Below are 18,515 nucleotides of genomic sequence, written 5' to 3' on the forward strand. Positions count from 1 at the left end.
CTTAAAGGTTGAAAGATATAATAACATGGATCCTCTTATTATTCTTTAATATGCATAATACATGAGTTTATTGTAATGTTCATAATATTTAATTTCCTGACGATGTAAAAAAATTGTTTTACTTTAAGCAAAAAATTACATCATATGTTCTGTATTTTCATTTAGATTTTACTTCTACTCACAGTACCTCCTCTGAAGCATATTCAAGTTCTTTGGTTCCAACGGAAACCTCACACTTATTTGAAAGTGTTCCTACAGATTCTAGTTTGAAGACAACCATTGACGGTATTTTTCTAGCCATGATTGCACTTTTCCTTCAAAATTTTCCGTAATTGCTCTTGTGAACATTGGATTTTATTAAAGCAATCGATATTTGATAAAACCTATGTTCATGTATACTAAACAAATTATTATTTAAAACATTATCAAGAAAAAAATATGTCCCCAGATTGATTTTTTAGAGAATGTATTGCTAATTTTACACTTACAGAGGCCTCACAGGGAACAAACAACGGTAAGTATTGCTTAAAGGAAACGGATCACGTAAAGAAACGCGTCATCATCCATAATTTTTAGTATCGTGGGGCTTTTGATTGTTGCAGGCTTTTTTCTTATCATTTATATATGCATTATCCTGTACAACGCTTCTGCTCAGAGATTCAGTAGTGTCTAAACTTTTTTATAAAGGTTTTACATATGAAATATGTTTTAGGATTAGTTTTATGACTTTAATTTATTTCTTCTATACACTGAACTTTGCTTTAGTTTCAAAAATATATCAAAATAATTGTTAAAAATGCTGCCATGGCATTAAAATAAATGTTGATTTCTATGATCGCTTCGTTAAACTGTATAATGCCGCTTCGAATATGTTGTGTAGTAAGCTGAAGGGATGATTCACATGGGATAATTAAGTAAGCCTTATGAAAGCAGGTCTTGTAGACTTTATATTCTACATTTAATACGGTGTACCTTAAATCAACATTTTTCTATGGGAATATATTTTTATGTCTTTGATTTTGCATGTGTCTCAAATAAGAATTAGATGTAAAGAATAACTTTCTTAATAGGCTTTTTTTCACATACCAAATTTAAGATGAACAACAGCATTTAACAATCCATTGTCATGGATACAGTATATATGTTCTCCTTGTATTTGGAAAAACATGAAAATAAATAGACCTTTGTTTAAAAATAGGCTAAATGACATAAGAATTACAATCTAAAAATTTATATAGAAAACTTACTGTTTATTTAAATTACATTGTAATTATCAATTTTCAATACAGCATTTTCAATGCAAAGGGCAAGGCACTAAATCCTTAGTACTTATGATGCATTTGCTTAGTCAATTTTTAAAATAGATTTTTTGTCCTCGATTTATGCTCTCTTCACAAAGTTGTATTGTTTATATATTTTGGATCGATCACTCATCGTTATTCTATTCTTTTATTCATATCTAATAAACAGGAGTATTACAGTTTTATTATGTTTCAGAATATCCGTAACAAATCTAGGGATAAAAATAGTATATAGATTACAAAGCCGAATCACAAAAAAATCGAAATAGCTTTGCGTTTTTTTTAATTAGACTGTTCATTGCAACTGTTACACTTTCCGAACACGCAAGAATCTAAAAATACTACCAATTGGTGCCTGGTGGATTACCAACAACGCTACTGTACTTGAAATACCAGAAGATACAAATCTGCGCAAAGAAGTTTTTTTAAAAAACCACTCGGTTTAGCAGACACTTTGATAATTTTTTTTATTTTTATGAATATGTCTTTGTCATATAAATTTTTGAAAAATTTAAGAAGACAGTGCTTATATTTGTAGTTTGTACTACACATGCGTATATGAATGTAAAAAAAAATAAATTGTACTATTTAATTCTAGAGTTTTCTTATGTTGAAAAATACTAATTTAGCTTTTAAGTCTCATTTAAATAAAGGTTCCATTATGGAGGAAGATACCTAAAGGCAGACTTGGCAGAAGGGTGATGTTTGACTGTATTTTTTTAGTAAACCTATTGTTATCCGTTTCCGTCGACGTGCGTCGTGTGTTAACATTTGAACATTTTCAACTTTTTCTCTGCAACCGCTCGACCTATTTCAACCAAATTTGGCATAAAGCATCTATGGGTTAAGGGGAACAAAAAAGTGAGTTTCATGGTCCCTGCCCTCCGGGGTCTGAGGGGTGGGACAAAAACCACTAAAATTAATGCAATCTTTAAAAATCTTCTTCTTTTCTCCTGGACATCAACCAGTCAAACTGTTTGCATGATTGTAATCAGCATTATTTCTTTGAAAATCTTCTCTGCTCCTGGGCATACAATAAACAGAACAAGTACATAGTTTTGTTGAATTTGACAGCCCTTTCCAAAATTGTGAATTTCATGGCCCTGGGGTCAGGGGTTCTTAGGTGCTAAGGTGGGGCAATATAGATGGTAAAGTGAAAATACATTATTTCTTTGAAAATCTTCTTCTGTGTATTTAATAAACAAAACAAAACAAATACATAGTTATTCTGAATAATGCTGCCTCTTCCAAATTTGTGAATTTCATGGCCCCTGCCCCCTGGGCCTGAGGGGTGGGGCCAAAACCACTAAATTAAATGCAATCTTTAAAAATCGTCTACTTTACTCTTGAACATCCAGCAGTCAAACTGTTTGCATGATTGTAATAAATATTGTGTCTTCTACAAAATTTGTGATTTGTGAAATTCATGGCCCCGGGGCCAGGGTTCTTAGGTGCTAGGGTAGGGATATATAGATTATATAGTGAAAAAGCATTATTTCTTTGAAAATCTTCTTCTCTGCTCCTGGGTATTTAATTAAGTATGAAAGTTGTTTCGTGATACTCAGGTGACCTATAAGGCCCGTGGGCCTCTTACTTTAATCCTACAAGGTTGTGAGAAATCATATTCTTAATCTAAAAAAAAAGATATTAGTAGCTTACAACCGATTGCATTTTCTCATTTTTAAAATATTATTCTGAAGTTTGAACCACAATATAAAGAATAGACCGCCTGGTGCGGTAGGAAAACACGGCCAATGAAAGATTCATATGGTAGATTTTCAAAGTACATGCACCCCTATAGATCAAAACTTTACAATTCGGTATTACTGAAAATCTACATTTTTAAAATAAGAATTGAATTGTTCTGTTTTATATCAAAATGATTTTGTGATAAATTCACAAAAATACATTTACTAGTTAATTATCTTATACAGTAAAAATACGTGGTTTTTTTTTAAATATATCTTTTAACTTTGTTTTCTTTAGAAATGAAACATCAAGGTAACTAGAAAGTAATATAAAGAAACAGTTGCATTTTTTATCATTTGAATTTAAATCCACGCCTTTTTGAAAAAAAAAAATACAGGACAAAATCAGTTAGGACGAGGTTTATCAGAATAAAAGTTAATGTAATGATCTTTAAAAATGTGAATAAATAAGAAAGTACGACCGCCCCAATCAACACAACAGTTTATTAAAAGGAGCTAAAAAAATCTTTCTATAATATTAATTACACGAATTCAACAATAATTATTGAATATCTATTAATAGAGGTTAAATATTTGGATGTCACTGAAACATGTACGTACAAACTTTAACAATTTCCAGATCGTTTTGGAAGTGAAAAATCAAACACGGAAGTACAATAAAAATGTAAAAGAACTAAAATGGATCTGACTTTGTGTTCCACGTTGATGTTTGTTGGTTACTTTTTTTATTGCACTATTTTCTATTTTCTACATCACAGAAATGCGGAGGGTAAGAGGGAATATGAATTTCTAAAATCTATAAATAATTTCATCTTTAGGATGAAAGATAATGATACAGCGTGGGAAAACACATTGTATTATTGTTTTAAATAACTGAGTGTAAGATTTTTTGTTTTAATAAGTGAATTTGTTTAAGGAAGATATTTTCAATCAATTAAATATTTCCTTAAATAAGATCGTAAAAACAACCATCCTAATTATGGTAAAACATAACATTTGTATGCCACTACATGTGAATAATCTGTTTATCAGGCTCGATGGGATAACATGTTGCAGTGGATATATTTGGGACAAGGCATTAAATGTGAATGCATACGTTTGTATCTTTCTGATAATTCAATATTCCAATCTCATGAATAAACTGTCGGATTCTGGATAATTAGCTTATCCTATGATTTTGCTTTTGTTGACAGCTTGTTCGAGGGGTTATTCTGGCCAAGGTTGCAGATTCGCTTGTCCTCCGCCAACATTCGGTGAAAGGTGCCGGTCTGTGTATAATTGTTCTTCTGAAAAATGTCATCATGTCTACGGCTGTAATGGTATTCACTCATGTACTTAAGAAAACAATTTCAATGTCGTGATTCCTTTTTATTAATTTAAATGAAAAAAAAATCTATACAATAATTTAAAAATGACAAATATGTTATGTATATGTAAATAGATGGTTGTGATCCTGGGAGGTTTGGTGATTATTGTGAGAACACCTGTAGATACCCTGGCTATGGTAAGGGATGTCAGTTACATTGCAACTGTACCAAAGAACAATGTGATCCATTTAAAGGATGTATAGGTAAAACTAAAAGAAAAAAAACTTAAACAATATGGAATCGCCTAATCAATATTGTTAACATTTGTTTCCCTTTCGTGCTGGGTTATTCAATTTTAGATATATGAAATAGTGTAAGGAAATAAAAGCAATTTTTTTAGTCAAACTTAAGCTTGAAAGAGGTAACGTACATATGTTTTTCAATATTATTCAAATGTATTAAAGCATGATTTGCCTTTTGATTTTTGAGGAATAATTTATACTTAGTTAACTAAAGGTAAAGTATGTATTCGTTTCGCTACTTGTACTCGCATTTTCATAAAGTCAAAAATTATTTTCTTATCTTCTATTCATTAATAGCTGGAAATTCCACACAATATCCCACAGAATTACCCTCTACGGTTCTAACATCCTCAGAAGTATTTTCAGCTCCAATTGCACAAGCAGAAACGTCGACTGTATCAGAGTTAAGTCTGGAAACAACCCAGGAAGGTATATTTCAATAGCATTTACATCTTACAATACTGTTTTTAATGTAAAATAAATTCGAGCAATAAATTAAATGTATACATATATCGCACATAAATGATAATAATCACAAAAATAAAACAACAAATTATTGATACTATCGGAAGAAAACAATATTTTCAAAAGTAGAGAAAAATATTCTGAAGTTGCTCTTATAGTTATTTCGCAAGGAACGAATGATTTTTGTTTGAAGAAAACTGGACCGCTGAAGATTGAAAATTCGTCACGTACTTTAATTTCTACTCTAGTCGGATTTTTTTTTTGTTATAGTAGCCCTATTCTTGGTAATGTACGTATGCATTATCTTATTCAAAGTACCTGTGCGGAGATCTAATCGTAGTTACATCCAAAGAAATGAGAAAATCTCCGTTTGTCACATCAACATTATCAAAAATGTAATTACAAACTAGAGCCGAGCTCGTTGCAAAGCAACGAGTAGGTCTTCCGTCGGAGCTGCGGACAGAGAGAAATGACCTTGAGTCAAGGTCATGCCACGTTCTAATTTTAAAGCAATCTTTTAAGGGTAGATATCATCTTATTATGTTTTACTATAAATTAATGTAACTTATAAGGAAATTTTTTCGTCATTGTAAATCATTGTCAATTCTTAACATTTGTAATCTTGACCTTGGAGAGGACTTATATAGGCCATGCCTGATGTCCAATCCAATTATGTGATCTTACTTACATAATAAAATATTGATTGAATTAAATTAAATGCCACGTTCTAATTTTAAAGCAATCTTTTAAGGGTAGATATCATCTTATTATGTTTTACAATTAAAAAAAGGATAGTAAAGGAATGTTTGCGACCTTGACCTTGTCAGAATGACCTTGGGTCACACCATGACACACGCTGGTGATGAGCATATCCCATTTGTGTGCTACCGTATTGACAAATTCACACATGTTTTTTCAAACAATGCATCCAGCCAAAATATCTTATCATAAATGACCTTGATTCCAGGCCATAACACACTCTGCATGATTTAAGCCATACCTTTTGTTTAGATAGGCCTTGTCACAGCTAATATACATGTGTAAAAAGTTATGGTCAATTTTAAGCAATGTTTGAATTTTGGAAAAGCCGGATAAACTTCAAGGATTTGAAATGATTTCATCACAGGTTACGTACATGTGATATTTGTGTAATATGAAAGCCTTATCTCTTCTCATTAAAAAGTTATGATCAAGCCTCAAGGTCAAGTTGTCAAAAGTCAGTGTATTTAGAAAAGAGTTGTCTTAGGTAATACACAAGGATAAAATAAAAGCCCTGTCTCTTCTCATTCAAAAGGTATGAGTATTGTTAATGTTTTTGAAAAGCAGTCAAACTTCAAGGTCAAAGGGTAAAAAATCTGTGAGTTTTGAAAGGTATTGTCACAGTTAATACATTTTTATAAAATGGAAGCTTTCAAAAGTTATGGTCAATTTAAAGTAATGTTATTTTTTTAAGTAGGACAAGCTCCAAGATCAAGGTCACAGGGTCAAAAATCAAAGTATATTTGAAAATCAGATGTCATAAATAATGCACATGTGAAATATCAAAGTCTTATATCAACTCATTCAATAGTTATTATCAAGTTTAAAGTTCTCGTGACAGATGGACAGACTGGCTGACGAATAAGGTTTAATGTTCCCTAAAAAAATAAATACATGTAATTCGAACATGATAAATTGAGAAATACGAATAATAATTTTAAAAAATTAGAAAATATTAGAATATAAATCAGGTTTCCTACATGAGATAAAGACTTATTAAGGTCTTCCGTTTCCAACGGAAGACCTTCTACTGATTCTGTTGGTAAAGATTATTATTCTTTTTTTTTTCTTCTACTTCCTAGACGCCAACTTTGAGGCCTCATATCTCACTCATTTATCAACGGATTTCGCTCAAATTTTCAGACATTATAGACATTAATAAACTCTATCAGAGTGTATCTAACATTTCAAAAATTCACTTCCGCTTTTGAGTTATTTCCCTTTAAAATAAAATTTATAGGCTTTCGTTTCCGGATAAAGGCTCAAAGACCACAAAAGCTGGAGCAGAATTTTTACTGATTTTAGGTAACAGAAGGATTGAAGTTGTGCACATCGGATTTTATTTTTCGATTTCTGTATTCACAATGGCGCTATATACGGGTCAAAAATCAGAACGCCTAAAAGAGCGAAAATTTACACATATTTTCCTTTTTATCTTGAAAACTAAAAAGATTTTGTTAAGACATAATGAACAAAAGTTGTGCATAATTGAAAGTGCTTTCATATAATAATATTCAAAAGGGGCTGGCCCCTATAATTAGGGATCAAGGGACCTTGAAAGTTTTTGCTTTATAACTCAAAAACGGTAAATATTTCGAAATGACTATCGATTGTAAAGTTGTGCTTTAACATCTTCCTGATCTCATGAAATAGTTATTGTGTTCGAGTCTTGTTTTAAATAAGCTGGTGCATGATCTATTATATGAACAAGTAATTCTTTTCACTCAGCACGTAAACGAGAGCTCCTCACGCGTGTAACCTGCAAAGCAAGCTTACTATAAATAATAGACATGGCTAAATTGGATGCTAATATTCTTCAGAATAAAGTTCCCGAAGTGTTTGTGCTTTTTTCTAACAAATTATCATGTTTATTCACTGACAACTTTCCCTTTTATTTCATTTTTTTAAAAATCGTATAAACCAAGTCTACTGAAAAGGGAAGAAAATATAATCTTTTCTTCTTATCACATAAAAGCAAACAATATAGTGAGAAAATAGAACATAACTAAAAAGCACATATACTATTCACAGCCATTAAGTGCACGGCTTTAACATTCACCTTGTTTGTTTACAATTATATAATGCGCCTCGGCGTGGCCTAGATGTAAGGATTTTCGTGTATTTATAGTTTGACGTCACCGGTTTCTGTGTAAATAAAAGATAGTCTATGGTTAACGCGCGAAATATTTCCGGCAGCCAACACTTCCATCACCATTTGAAGATGTGAATGCTGTATAACACCATCATATTATTCAAAGCTTTTAATCCATCTACAGTAAGAGTTACAGTAAGAGTTAAACATATTACAACATATCGAAATCACTTTCCTAACAGGAACTTTATATTAATTTATTCATTTAGACAGTTATACAATACACGTGTTTCTATAACCTTTGAACACCGATCCCGATATCTTAAAAAAAAAAAGAAAAAAAAAATGTGAGTAATATAGTTTTGCTTATAACCATAAATTTAATTATAATTACTATAAGCATATTATAGTTCAAAAGTTCAAAAAATAAAATAATAATTTAAAAGAAACAGCGAATACTAATTAAAAATTTTTAAAAGTCCAGGAAAGTAAAATTTATATATTTATTTATATTTATTTTCAAATAAAATAAAAATATTAAATGTGAAATTTTATGTTACAATTAAAATTATGACAGAATCAGCACTCGCCCATTCCTGAACAGAATAGAGAAGAAATGGCTGGCCTTTCAGCTTTTATGTGATCTCAATCAGTGTCATAAAATCAAAGTAAGCCATTCCCATTTCTTTTTCATTTCCATATGAGAGTCATTATTAAACAGTAAAGACAGACAGTCACAAACAGACAGACAGTTTCTCAGTAGAATTTCTGTATATTTCTTTACAGATATTGATTTAATTTAGTGACTGTACAGATAATTTGGAATTTCTTTCTGGGGTTACAGGTATGTCATTGTGATATAAAGGCAGAAAACGTAATGATAACCAGCTGGAACTGGTTGCTCCTCACTGATTTTGCCAGCTTTAAACCCACATACCTTCCAGAGGTAAATCTTCAACCAATGCCTTCCAAAGTAAAATAAAATATCCTATATTTTGAATGTGTTGATGAAAATATATACAAATCAAAAAGTAAATCATGAGAGCTGCAAAGACTGATGCTATTTTTACTTGGTTACAGTATAATCAAATACATGTCAATTCATTTTGATACTAGGACAATCATTTGGACCTTTTCTTATTTTTTTTTGAATTTTTCTTTCTAGGACAATCCATCTGATTTTTATTATTGTCATTAAGACAAGATTTTATTGTACTTACTTTAAAACAGAAAAAGAAGAATAACATTAATCATGTTAATTCAGTAAACACTTTTTGTACCAAATGAAAACTATATATTTTATACTATTATAATATATACATGCGGTTTATTCCCTGCATGGCTACTCGGAAAAAACAACAACAAAAACCCCTTCTAGCGAACCTTAATTGAATTTGATAATTACTTGTTGTTTTTTCGAGTAGCCATTCAGGGAACACACCATACATGCATATATAATATGCATGCACTGTTTCCATGTTTTATTTTTAACATTATAAATTAATTAAGTTATCAATCCTTTCAACCCCCTTAGGCATTACATGTGATATTATTATTTGTACAGGAACCCCTTTGCCATAATATGTACGTCAAGTTTAATCATCATGATATCAGAATGCAGTACAAAATAATTTAAAGGATTGCTGACAAATTAAATAACTAATAGACAAATATATTTATATTGCAACATATTAAATTAATATCTATATGCAATCTTTGTATTTTACTACAAAATCATTAATATTTTTTAATTCAATATTTTAAATTATTTATTATTTTAAACAGAAATTTAATGAATTATTCAATCCCTGAATAGTTAAAGAATATGTGTCTGAATAATTTATAAGCAAATCTCATGCCTTAAACTAGGCCTAAAATAAAATATTGTTTGTTTGCAGTTGCCGACCGACCCACTGAAAATGTACCCGACCCAAACTTTTTTTTAGCCATTTTGTATTATTATTTTTATCTCCAATTTTTCAGGATATTAAAACTTTCATTTTCAATTTTTGTCTTCATCAATCATTAGTTTATACCAAGTATGCAGCTTATTCATGTAAAGTAGGCCTATGAAAAACTTTATTTTATGTTATCTATCAAAGATCTGAAAACATTTTTTCTTTCAAAAAAAAAATTTGCCTACCTATACCTACCTACCCAGACTAAAAATTATAGGTCGGCAACTGCAAACAAAGATTTTTTTAAGCTTGGTCCTACTAGTTTATAAAATATCATATACATTTCTTGCCAATTAAACCATATTAGCACTCTTTTTGTATATTAAATATTCAATACAAATGCTCAGAAAAAATAGACCAAGCAGTTATATTTTTCAGAAAGTGAGATGAGAAATGTATCTTTAAAAGAAATAAATTAGCATAAAAAAGAATATACGCCAAGCAAAAATAGATCTGTTGTGATTGAAATGTATATGTTAAAATTTTCAATTCAGACATTCAGATGGATTCAAATAATGACTGGATTCCACCATGTTTTCAAACTACTTGTGTAACCGAGTTCCATATATTGGGATGGGTCAACAATGATGCGGACTTAAACACAGTTTTGGAGGCACACAAACGGTCTTCACTTTGTTCCTTTGTTACCTGGTAAAACTTGGTTTAATGTTGGAATGCATTTTTCGATAATGAATTTTACAATTATTTTATGATCTAATTTATTTCAATTTATCAATCAATTTAAAGTAAATTTTTTAACACTCTTAATAATATAACTTTTCCTATATGAACATGATAAATGTTAAAAGCTTCATATTGTCTATGGAAATGAATATTTGCATGGTTCTTGTTTAAAGGTCAGATGATAAGAAGAAGAAGGAGAAGAAGAAAAGAAGAATAGTCTGGCAGCATGAAGATGTAAACACAGGAGACAGTATTTGTCCATTTACCGTTGACAGAAGTGTTGTTCTCACATGCCAATTTGGAAAAGGAAGAAAAGCAAATGCAGCTCTTCCCACAGAAGATTCTCAGGTGAATATTAAGCAGTTACTGCTGTTTTGGGGGTCAGTGCATTTTTTTTAACAAATTCACATAAATATCAATTTAAAAATAAAATTTATTCAAATATGTTTGGCAGTTAGCAGTAAGCAGCTGACAGTCGGCAGAAAGCAGTCAGCAGTTGGCTGTCTTATATGGCATTCCAAATGTGTATTAATTTTGAATTTTAAATCTAAGTTGTGGTGTAGAAAACATAAATCTTAGGCACAATGGACCTATTTTGAAAAGGGAAATTAAAAGGAAAAAATGACAAATTGCATGTGGCTGCCCATTCACCCCAGTTACCGTAAAAAGAGTTAAATTTTCTTACTTTGGGTGGAAGGTGGAGGTTATGGTTCATTAATGAGGGTGAGGGGTTTACTAGTCTTTCATTGAAAATTTTTTTGCCAATTATGAGGATAAGTTAACATTCAGACAAAAGGTGTGGGTAATGTTATATCTCATATTTGCTAAGTGTTCTTTAGATGTTTAATTAATACATTGTAAATAATTTTCAGTATAGATAAATCTTCAAAGGTATTCTTAAATTTATAAAATATTTTCATATATTTATTGTAGAATTCAGACCACGTCTATGAAAAGAAAAAAAGATTCTTAATACAGAACTCAAGAAAAGTTGGCTGTGATGCAAAGCTACATATCAGATACATAACCAGGTAAAATTTCACCAACCCCAAATATACATAGAGAAATCAAATCCAATTATTCAAAGCAAGATGAGCTGCATGTTTGAAATCGGAAAATTTTACTGCAAATCTGTAATTAACTTATTTAATGACAAAAAAACAAATCATTTATCAACTTCAGCTGTTCATATTTGCGATGAGAATTTTTTATTTAAGCTTTAATTGAAGCAAAATTAAGTTATTATCGTCCTGTACAATTACCGTATGATTTCTTATATAAAACTGTACATTCTGTTATACAGAAATATTTCTTCTGAATCATTTTAAAACTTTATTTTGGTCCTATTGATCACAAGGGTTTCAATTACATACAAATTAATCTTAATAGCACATTTTACCAGCAAAATAAAATTCTCAAAGATACAGCTCATATTGCTTTAAGAGTAGCATATTGCGTGCCAAAACCAGACCCAAAAGATTCTTGACACATTGTATGCAATCTTGTTTAAACTTACCTAGGATGAGCCAGATGTATAACTTAACATCAGGGGCCCGTTTTACAAAAGAACTTACAACTAAGACCAAAACTTCAGATTATTGTAAAATTTTGAAAATAAATAATTCTCTTTGAAATTGTCTGTTTAAAAATATCTTATCACATTCTTTTTAAAATGTTAAAAATAATTGTCGATATAATTTTAATTAAAAAGTTATGAATAAATATACTTGGTCTTAAGTTGTAGGTATTTTTGTAAAACGGGCCCCAGATTCCTGACAGAGTGTTTGGAATCTCATGTCAACTTACCAAGGGAGGGTAAGTTGTATTAACTTACATGAGATTCCTGTGACAATACATGGAATCTCATGTCAACTTACCAAGGGAGGGTATGTTGTATTAGCTGACATGAGATTCCTATCATAATACATGGAATCTCATGTCAACTTACCAAGGGAGGGTAAGTTGTATTAACTGACATGAGATTCCTGTCACAAAATATGGAATCTCATGTCAACTTACCAAGGGAGGTTATCTTGTATTAACTGACATAAGATTCCTGTCATAATGCATGGAATCTCATGTCAACTTACCAAGGGAGGGTAAGTTGTATTAACTGACATGAGATTCCTGTCACAATGCATGGAATATCATGTCAACTTACCAAGGGAGGATATGCTGTATTAACTGACATTAGATTCCTGTGACAATACATGGAATCTCATGTCAACTTACCAAGGGAGGGTTTGTTGTATTAACTGACATGAGATTCCTGACACAAAACATGGAATCTCATGTCAACCTACCAAGGGAAGGTAAGTTGTATTAACTGATATGAGATTCCTGTCACAATACATGGAATCTCATGTCAACTTACCAAGGGAGGGTATGCTGTATAAACTGACATGAGACTCCTGTCACAATACATGGAATCTCATGTCTACGTACCAAGGGAGGGTAAGTTGTATTAACTGACATGAGATTCCTGTCACAATGCATGGAATCTCATGTCAACTTACCAAGGGAGGGTAAGTTGTATTAACTGACATGAGATTCCTGTGACAATGCATGGAATCTCATGTCAACTTACCAAGGGAGGGTAAGTTGTATTAACTGACATGAGATTTCTATCATAATACATGGAATCTCATGTCAACTTACCAAGGGAGGATATGCTGTATTAACTGACATGAGATTCCTGTCACAATGCATGGAATCTCATGTCAACCTACCAAGGGAGGATATGCTGTATTAACTGACATGAGATTCCTGTCATAATGCATGGAAAATCATGTCAACTTACCAAGGGAGGGTATGTTGTATTAACTGACATGAGATTCCTGTCACAATACATGGAATCTCATGTCAACTTACCAAGGGAGGATATGCTGTATTAACTGACATGAGATTCCTGTCATAATGCATGGAATCTCATGTCAACTTACCAAGGGAGGGTAAGTTGTATTAACTGACATGAGATTCCTGTCAAAATGCATGGAATCTCATGTCAACCTACCAAGGGAGGATATGCTGTATTAACTGACATTAGATTCCTGACACAATACATGGAATCTCATGTCAACTTACCAAGGGAGGGTAAGTTGTATTAACTGACATGGGATTCCTATCATAATACATGGAATCTCATGTCAACTTACCAAGGGAGGGTATGTTGTATTAACTGACATGAGATTCCTGTCACAATACATGGAATCTCATGTCAACCTACCAAGGGAGGGTAAGTTGTATAAACTGACATGAGATTCCTGTCACAATACATGGAATATCATGTCAACTTACCAAGGGAGGATATGCTGTATTAACTGACATGAGATTCCTGTCACAATACATGGAATCTCATGTCAACTTACCAAAGGAGGTTATGTTGTATTAACTGACATGAGATTCCTGTCATAATACATGGAATCTCATGTCAACTTACCAAGGGAGGGTATGCTGTATAAACTGACATGAGATTCCTGTGACAATACATGGAATCTCATATCAACCCAGGGAGGGTATGCTGTATTCACTGACATGAAATTCCTGTCTCAATGTATGGATTCTCATGTCAACTTACCAAGGGAGGGTAAGTTGTATTAACTGACATGAGATTCCTGTCACAATGCATGGAATATCATGTCAACTTACCAAGGGAGGATAAGTTGTATTAACTGACATGAGATTTCTATCATAATACATGGAATCTCATGTCAACTTACCAAGGGAGGATAAGTTGTATTAACTGACATGAGATTCCTGACACAGTGTTTGGAATCTCATGTCAACTTACCAAGTTGTATTTTAATTTAATTTACCAAATTCTATTTTAACAGAACTGTTATTTTTTGTTGCAGTTATGATAATTACAATCTGCCAACATCAGCTGGAAGAGGTGCCAAGGAGCGTGAAATGGACAGACTCGAAAATGATATCCAAAAAAAGAATGCCCCTTTCAGCAATAAAATTCACCTGAGATTACCACTGGCTGCATCTCACACAAAGCATACAGTTAGTATTGAAAGTGCGTTTGCAAACCGTATGCATATCAAATTAAAAGAAAGAATCAGAGAGCATGTGAAGATGGGAATAACATCAGTAGCATACATAAGAAAGATGCTGAAAAGTTTTGTAGAAAAAGAGATGAATTCTGAAGATTGTGTGTCACCATCTACAAATGACAGAAGCTACTTTCCAACCAATAGGGACATAAGGAATTGTGTCCATGCAGCGCTTGTCAAAGGTCAGTACTCTGGATTAGATCAAGAAAATCTTCAAAAGAAAATTGAGGAATGGCAAAAGGAAGACCCAGAGGATATGTTTTTTTATAGGCACTGTACTCGTGACCAAGTGAGTGCATCAAGTATCAAGAAAACAGAGAAAATCTTTGCCTCAGATGATGAAGAGGATGATGACCTTGAAGATGAGGAAGTTTCAGGCACTGAGAAAAATACATTTTTATTCGTTCATCAAAGTAAGCATCAGCAAGAACTTTTGAAGAAGTATGGTGAATTGGTTTTGATAGATGCAACGTATAAAACTACAAAATATGCTCTGCCTTTATTCCTTCTTGTTGTGCGCACCAATGTCTCCTATGTACCTGTAGCAGAATTCATAGTAGAGACAGAAAGAACAGAAAATATCTTGGAAGCTCTTCAAGTAATCAAATCTTGGAACAAGTTCTGGGAACCAAGATTTTTCATGATGGATTATTCTCACCAGGAATATCAAGCCATACATGAGCTATTCCCAAACGCATCTAAATACCTCTGCACCTTTCATGTGGAGCAGGCATGGATCCGATGGTGTAAACAGAGTAATACTCTATGATACTTGTCTATAAAATATACTTCCAACAGCTTACTTATTACTTTCATTAAACACAATGAATTTGAATGATGACAAGGCTGAAAAAATGAAAACAATTTAAATTATTATTTCAGGAGAGAACAATCTTAGTGAATCTGATAAAGATACACTGTTAGATGCGTTGCGAGATATGGCCAGAGCTCCATCAGTACCTCTGTTCCAGAAAGCTAGGGATAGTCTTATTAACCTCTCAGTTTTTACTGAAAATGAGAAGGTTAAGACGTACCTGGAAACAAGATGGTTAAACATCCCAGAGGTATTTCAAACATTTATTTTTCTTAGGTTTGTTTATTTGAAAGTGTTTCTTGAGTATTACATAAATGAACATTTGATAAAGTTTTGACATTGCACATAATCATGTCAATTGTACCAATACTCCATTACAGGGATTTTCCAACCCATTTTGGGAATGGGGCCCAGGCCCTTCCAATTGGGAATATTACAACATTTTACAACTTTTTGGGAAATTTTATAGCAAGATGTATTTCAATAGATAAACACTTATGATAGTTAAAAATGACTTTTACTTAATATTTTAAGAACTATACTTCAGAAAACAGATGTATTACTGTAAATCACTTTTTATTCGCGAGCACTTTATTTTCGCATAATAACGTGAGACAGTTTACTCCCCAAAATTTAATTCACGCGTATAGTAGTATTCCTTAAGATTATATTGAGCAATAACCACAATTCGTGAAAATTTTGTCTCGCTAATCAAGAGTCAATGACTATCTCACGAAAATAAGGTGGCGCGAAAATTTAGTGATCTACAGTATTTTAAAGTTTTAGCCAAGTCTCCAAAAATTATGTTCATTTCATTAAGAGTTCAAACCTGACCATGTTTGTTTCACATGAATTTTTCAAGAATTAAACACAGGCTGTTCATTTTTCGGAAAATTGGAGTGATTTTGCAATTGGGAATGGGCCCGGCCCATATTCGGCCCTACACAGGGCAGTGGAAAATCCCTGTATTATTACACCCTTTAAAGAATTTGCGGCTGTAAAGGAATTTATTTACCATTGCTCTTTCTTGTGTTATTGTTCCACCTTATGGGTATCTTTGGAATGCCAGAATATTCACTTTTTTTTTCAATTTTGGCAGAGATGGTGCAGGGCTTTTTGGAGTGAGGGTTTTCATATTTGTGTGACGACGAACAATGGTGTTGAGGCACTAAACAACTCTTTAAAGAACTTCTACGCAAAACTAACCTCAACTGGAACTCTTACCTCCTTAATTGAGATTATAGTGAAGGACTTCATTCCAGATCTGATAAGAACGTATCTCCATCTAAATTATCAGTACACCAGTCAATACAAAAAGTACAATGATTGCATCCCTGCTTTCTTACAAAATAAACCACGCAGTGTTGTGAAACACTGCTTGGTACGATACGCATCAGCCGGAGAGTATTGTTCAGGTGACCTAGAAAACATAGGCCAAAACATGTACAAAGTAAAGAGCCAGTCAAGAGATACTGAACACTACAATGTCCACCTTGGTACTGATGAAACTGCAACCAAGTGTTCATGTCAAGACTTTATAACATCATTTTTGCCTTGTAAACATATATTTGCTGTTATCCGTTTCACTCATCACACCTGGGAAAGTCTGTCACCATTATATCGACAAAGCCCATATTTAAATCTTGATAGCACTGTTCTCTCTGACAAGGCTATGGAACAAATTGAAAACAAATCAGAGATTCAGCTGCCTGCAGACTTTGTCTTAGAAGTGCCAACAAAAGAAGAATTGTCGGAACTGTCTGAAAACAACCAGCAGAAACAAATTATCAAATCAAGATCAGAACTTAGAAACAACATTAAAGTTCTGGACGACCTTACATTTCTCAGCAGCAGTGAAAACGATTTATCAGAGGTGAACACCATGGTACTAAAATGCATTGAATGTTTGCAGGGGTCAGTTGATGTCAATGACAAATTACCCTTACACAGAGGATCAACCGTTCAAATGAAAACCCACCGACAGTTACCACAGAAGAGGAAACAAAAGAAAAAAAAAATAAGGAAGCCATTTTTAAAAGTGAAAGGTATATAAAAAAATGAAATGTGTATGAAAGTTTTATCTCTGTTTGAGACATTGTGCATTTAACTAACCTTATGCTTATAAATGTTATTTCATAGTAATGGACAAGCTACGTGACAAATAAGTTGTTAAATTATGTCAACAGTCATGTTTTAAAGTCATTAATGTGCAAATTCTATGGTCAAGATTAATGACATGCTGAGCCAATACTATCTATCATTAAGTGAAATGCTGATTGTTTTTCATACAAATTGTTAGGCCATTATTTTCACCCTGAATTGACTATGGTTAATTTTGTTTACCCAATCATGACAAGTAGCTCCTGGTGGTATGAAAGTCAACAGGGGATGCTTATTCCTCCATGGTACCTGATTACAATTCTGATGGGTCAAAAGGTCCCTGATTCCTCTGTCCCTGATATTGTGTAAAGTCTAATGCTTAACCCTTTTTCTGCATCATAAGATTGCAGTCCATCTGCAAGACTTTGCTGATTGGTTACTTTTCTTTATTACTTTTCAGATCCAAACGTGTATGGAGTCATTGAAAAAGAAGATCATCATAGTCTTAGTGAAGGTATTCATTTCCAATTCCATTAAATATAGTCTTGAAATTTCAATTTAAAGAAGATATGTACAGGATATTTTACATTAATTTCAAAACTATCTATATGAAAAATATTTTTTGAAATGTTGTGTTGTTCATCTTTTAATGAAATATTCATTCTGCAGTAATACAGGACAGGTAATGTAAAAAATGGTAACAGGTAATTATAGTTTAATCAAATTTAAAGCTAGTATCCAGAGTAATTGTTGTGGTGGATTCACGAGTGCTTTCAATAGAAATGTCAGCTTACGTACATTGTCATTAAACTGCTCCTTCTGACACTTCATGTTTCACATTGTTCACTCATATAACCTGGTGTGATGTAAACTATATGCATATCTCTTACTATATCTTCATCTTTTACAGGTTAACTCAGTCTTTACATTACTCACATCCATCTTGAAAATATAAACAATAAATAA

At 32.3% G+C, this 18,515-nt stretch overlaps 1 protein-coding gene across 1 annotated transcript; it reads left to right on the top strand.

Moving 5' to 3' along the window:
- The first annotated feature begins 8,785 nt into the window (after positions 1-8,785).
- Positions 8,786-18,471, top strand: LOC134276580 (uncharacterized). The gene is made up of 9 exons (XM_062758820.1): positions 8,786-8,881; positions 10,388-10,544; positions 10,751-10,925; positions 11,511-11,608; positions 14,432-15,390; positions 15,518-15,699; positions 16,549-17,494; positions 18,010-18,063; positions 18,219-18,471. The coding sequence occupies exons 2-9, from the start codon at positions 10,396-10,398 to the stop codon at positions 18,233-18,235; spliced, it is 2,580 nt and encodes an 859-aa protein (XP_062614804.1). The 5' UTR covers positions 8,786-8,881; positions 10,388-10,395; the 3' UTR covers positions 18,236-18,471.
- Positions 18,472-18,515: the final 44 nt, after the last annotated feature.

Source organism: Saccostrea cucullata, unplaced genomic scaffold, assembly GCF_032062105.1.
Source record: "Saccostrea cucullata isolate Sc308-1 unplaced genomic scaffold, CSIRO_AGI_Scuc_v1 ctg822, whole genome shotgun sequence".
In the NCBI taxonomy this organism is placed as follows: domain Eukaryota; kingdom Metazoa; phylum Mollusca; class Bivalvia; order Ostreida; family Ostreidae; genus Saccostrea; species Saccostrea cuccullata.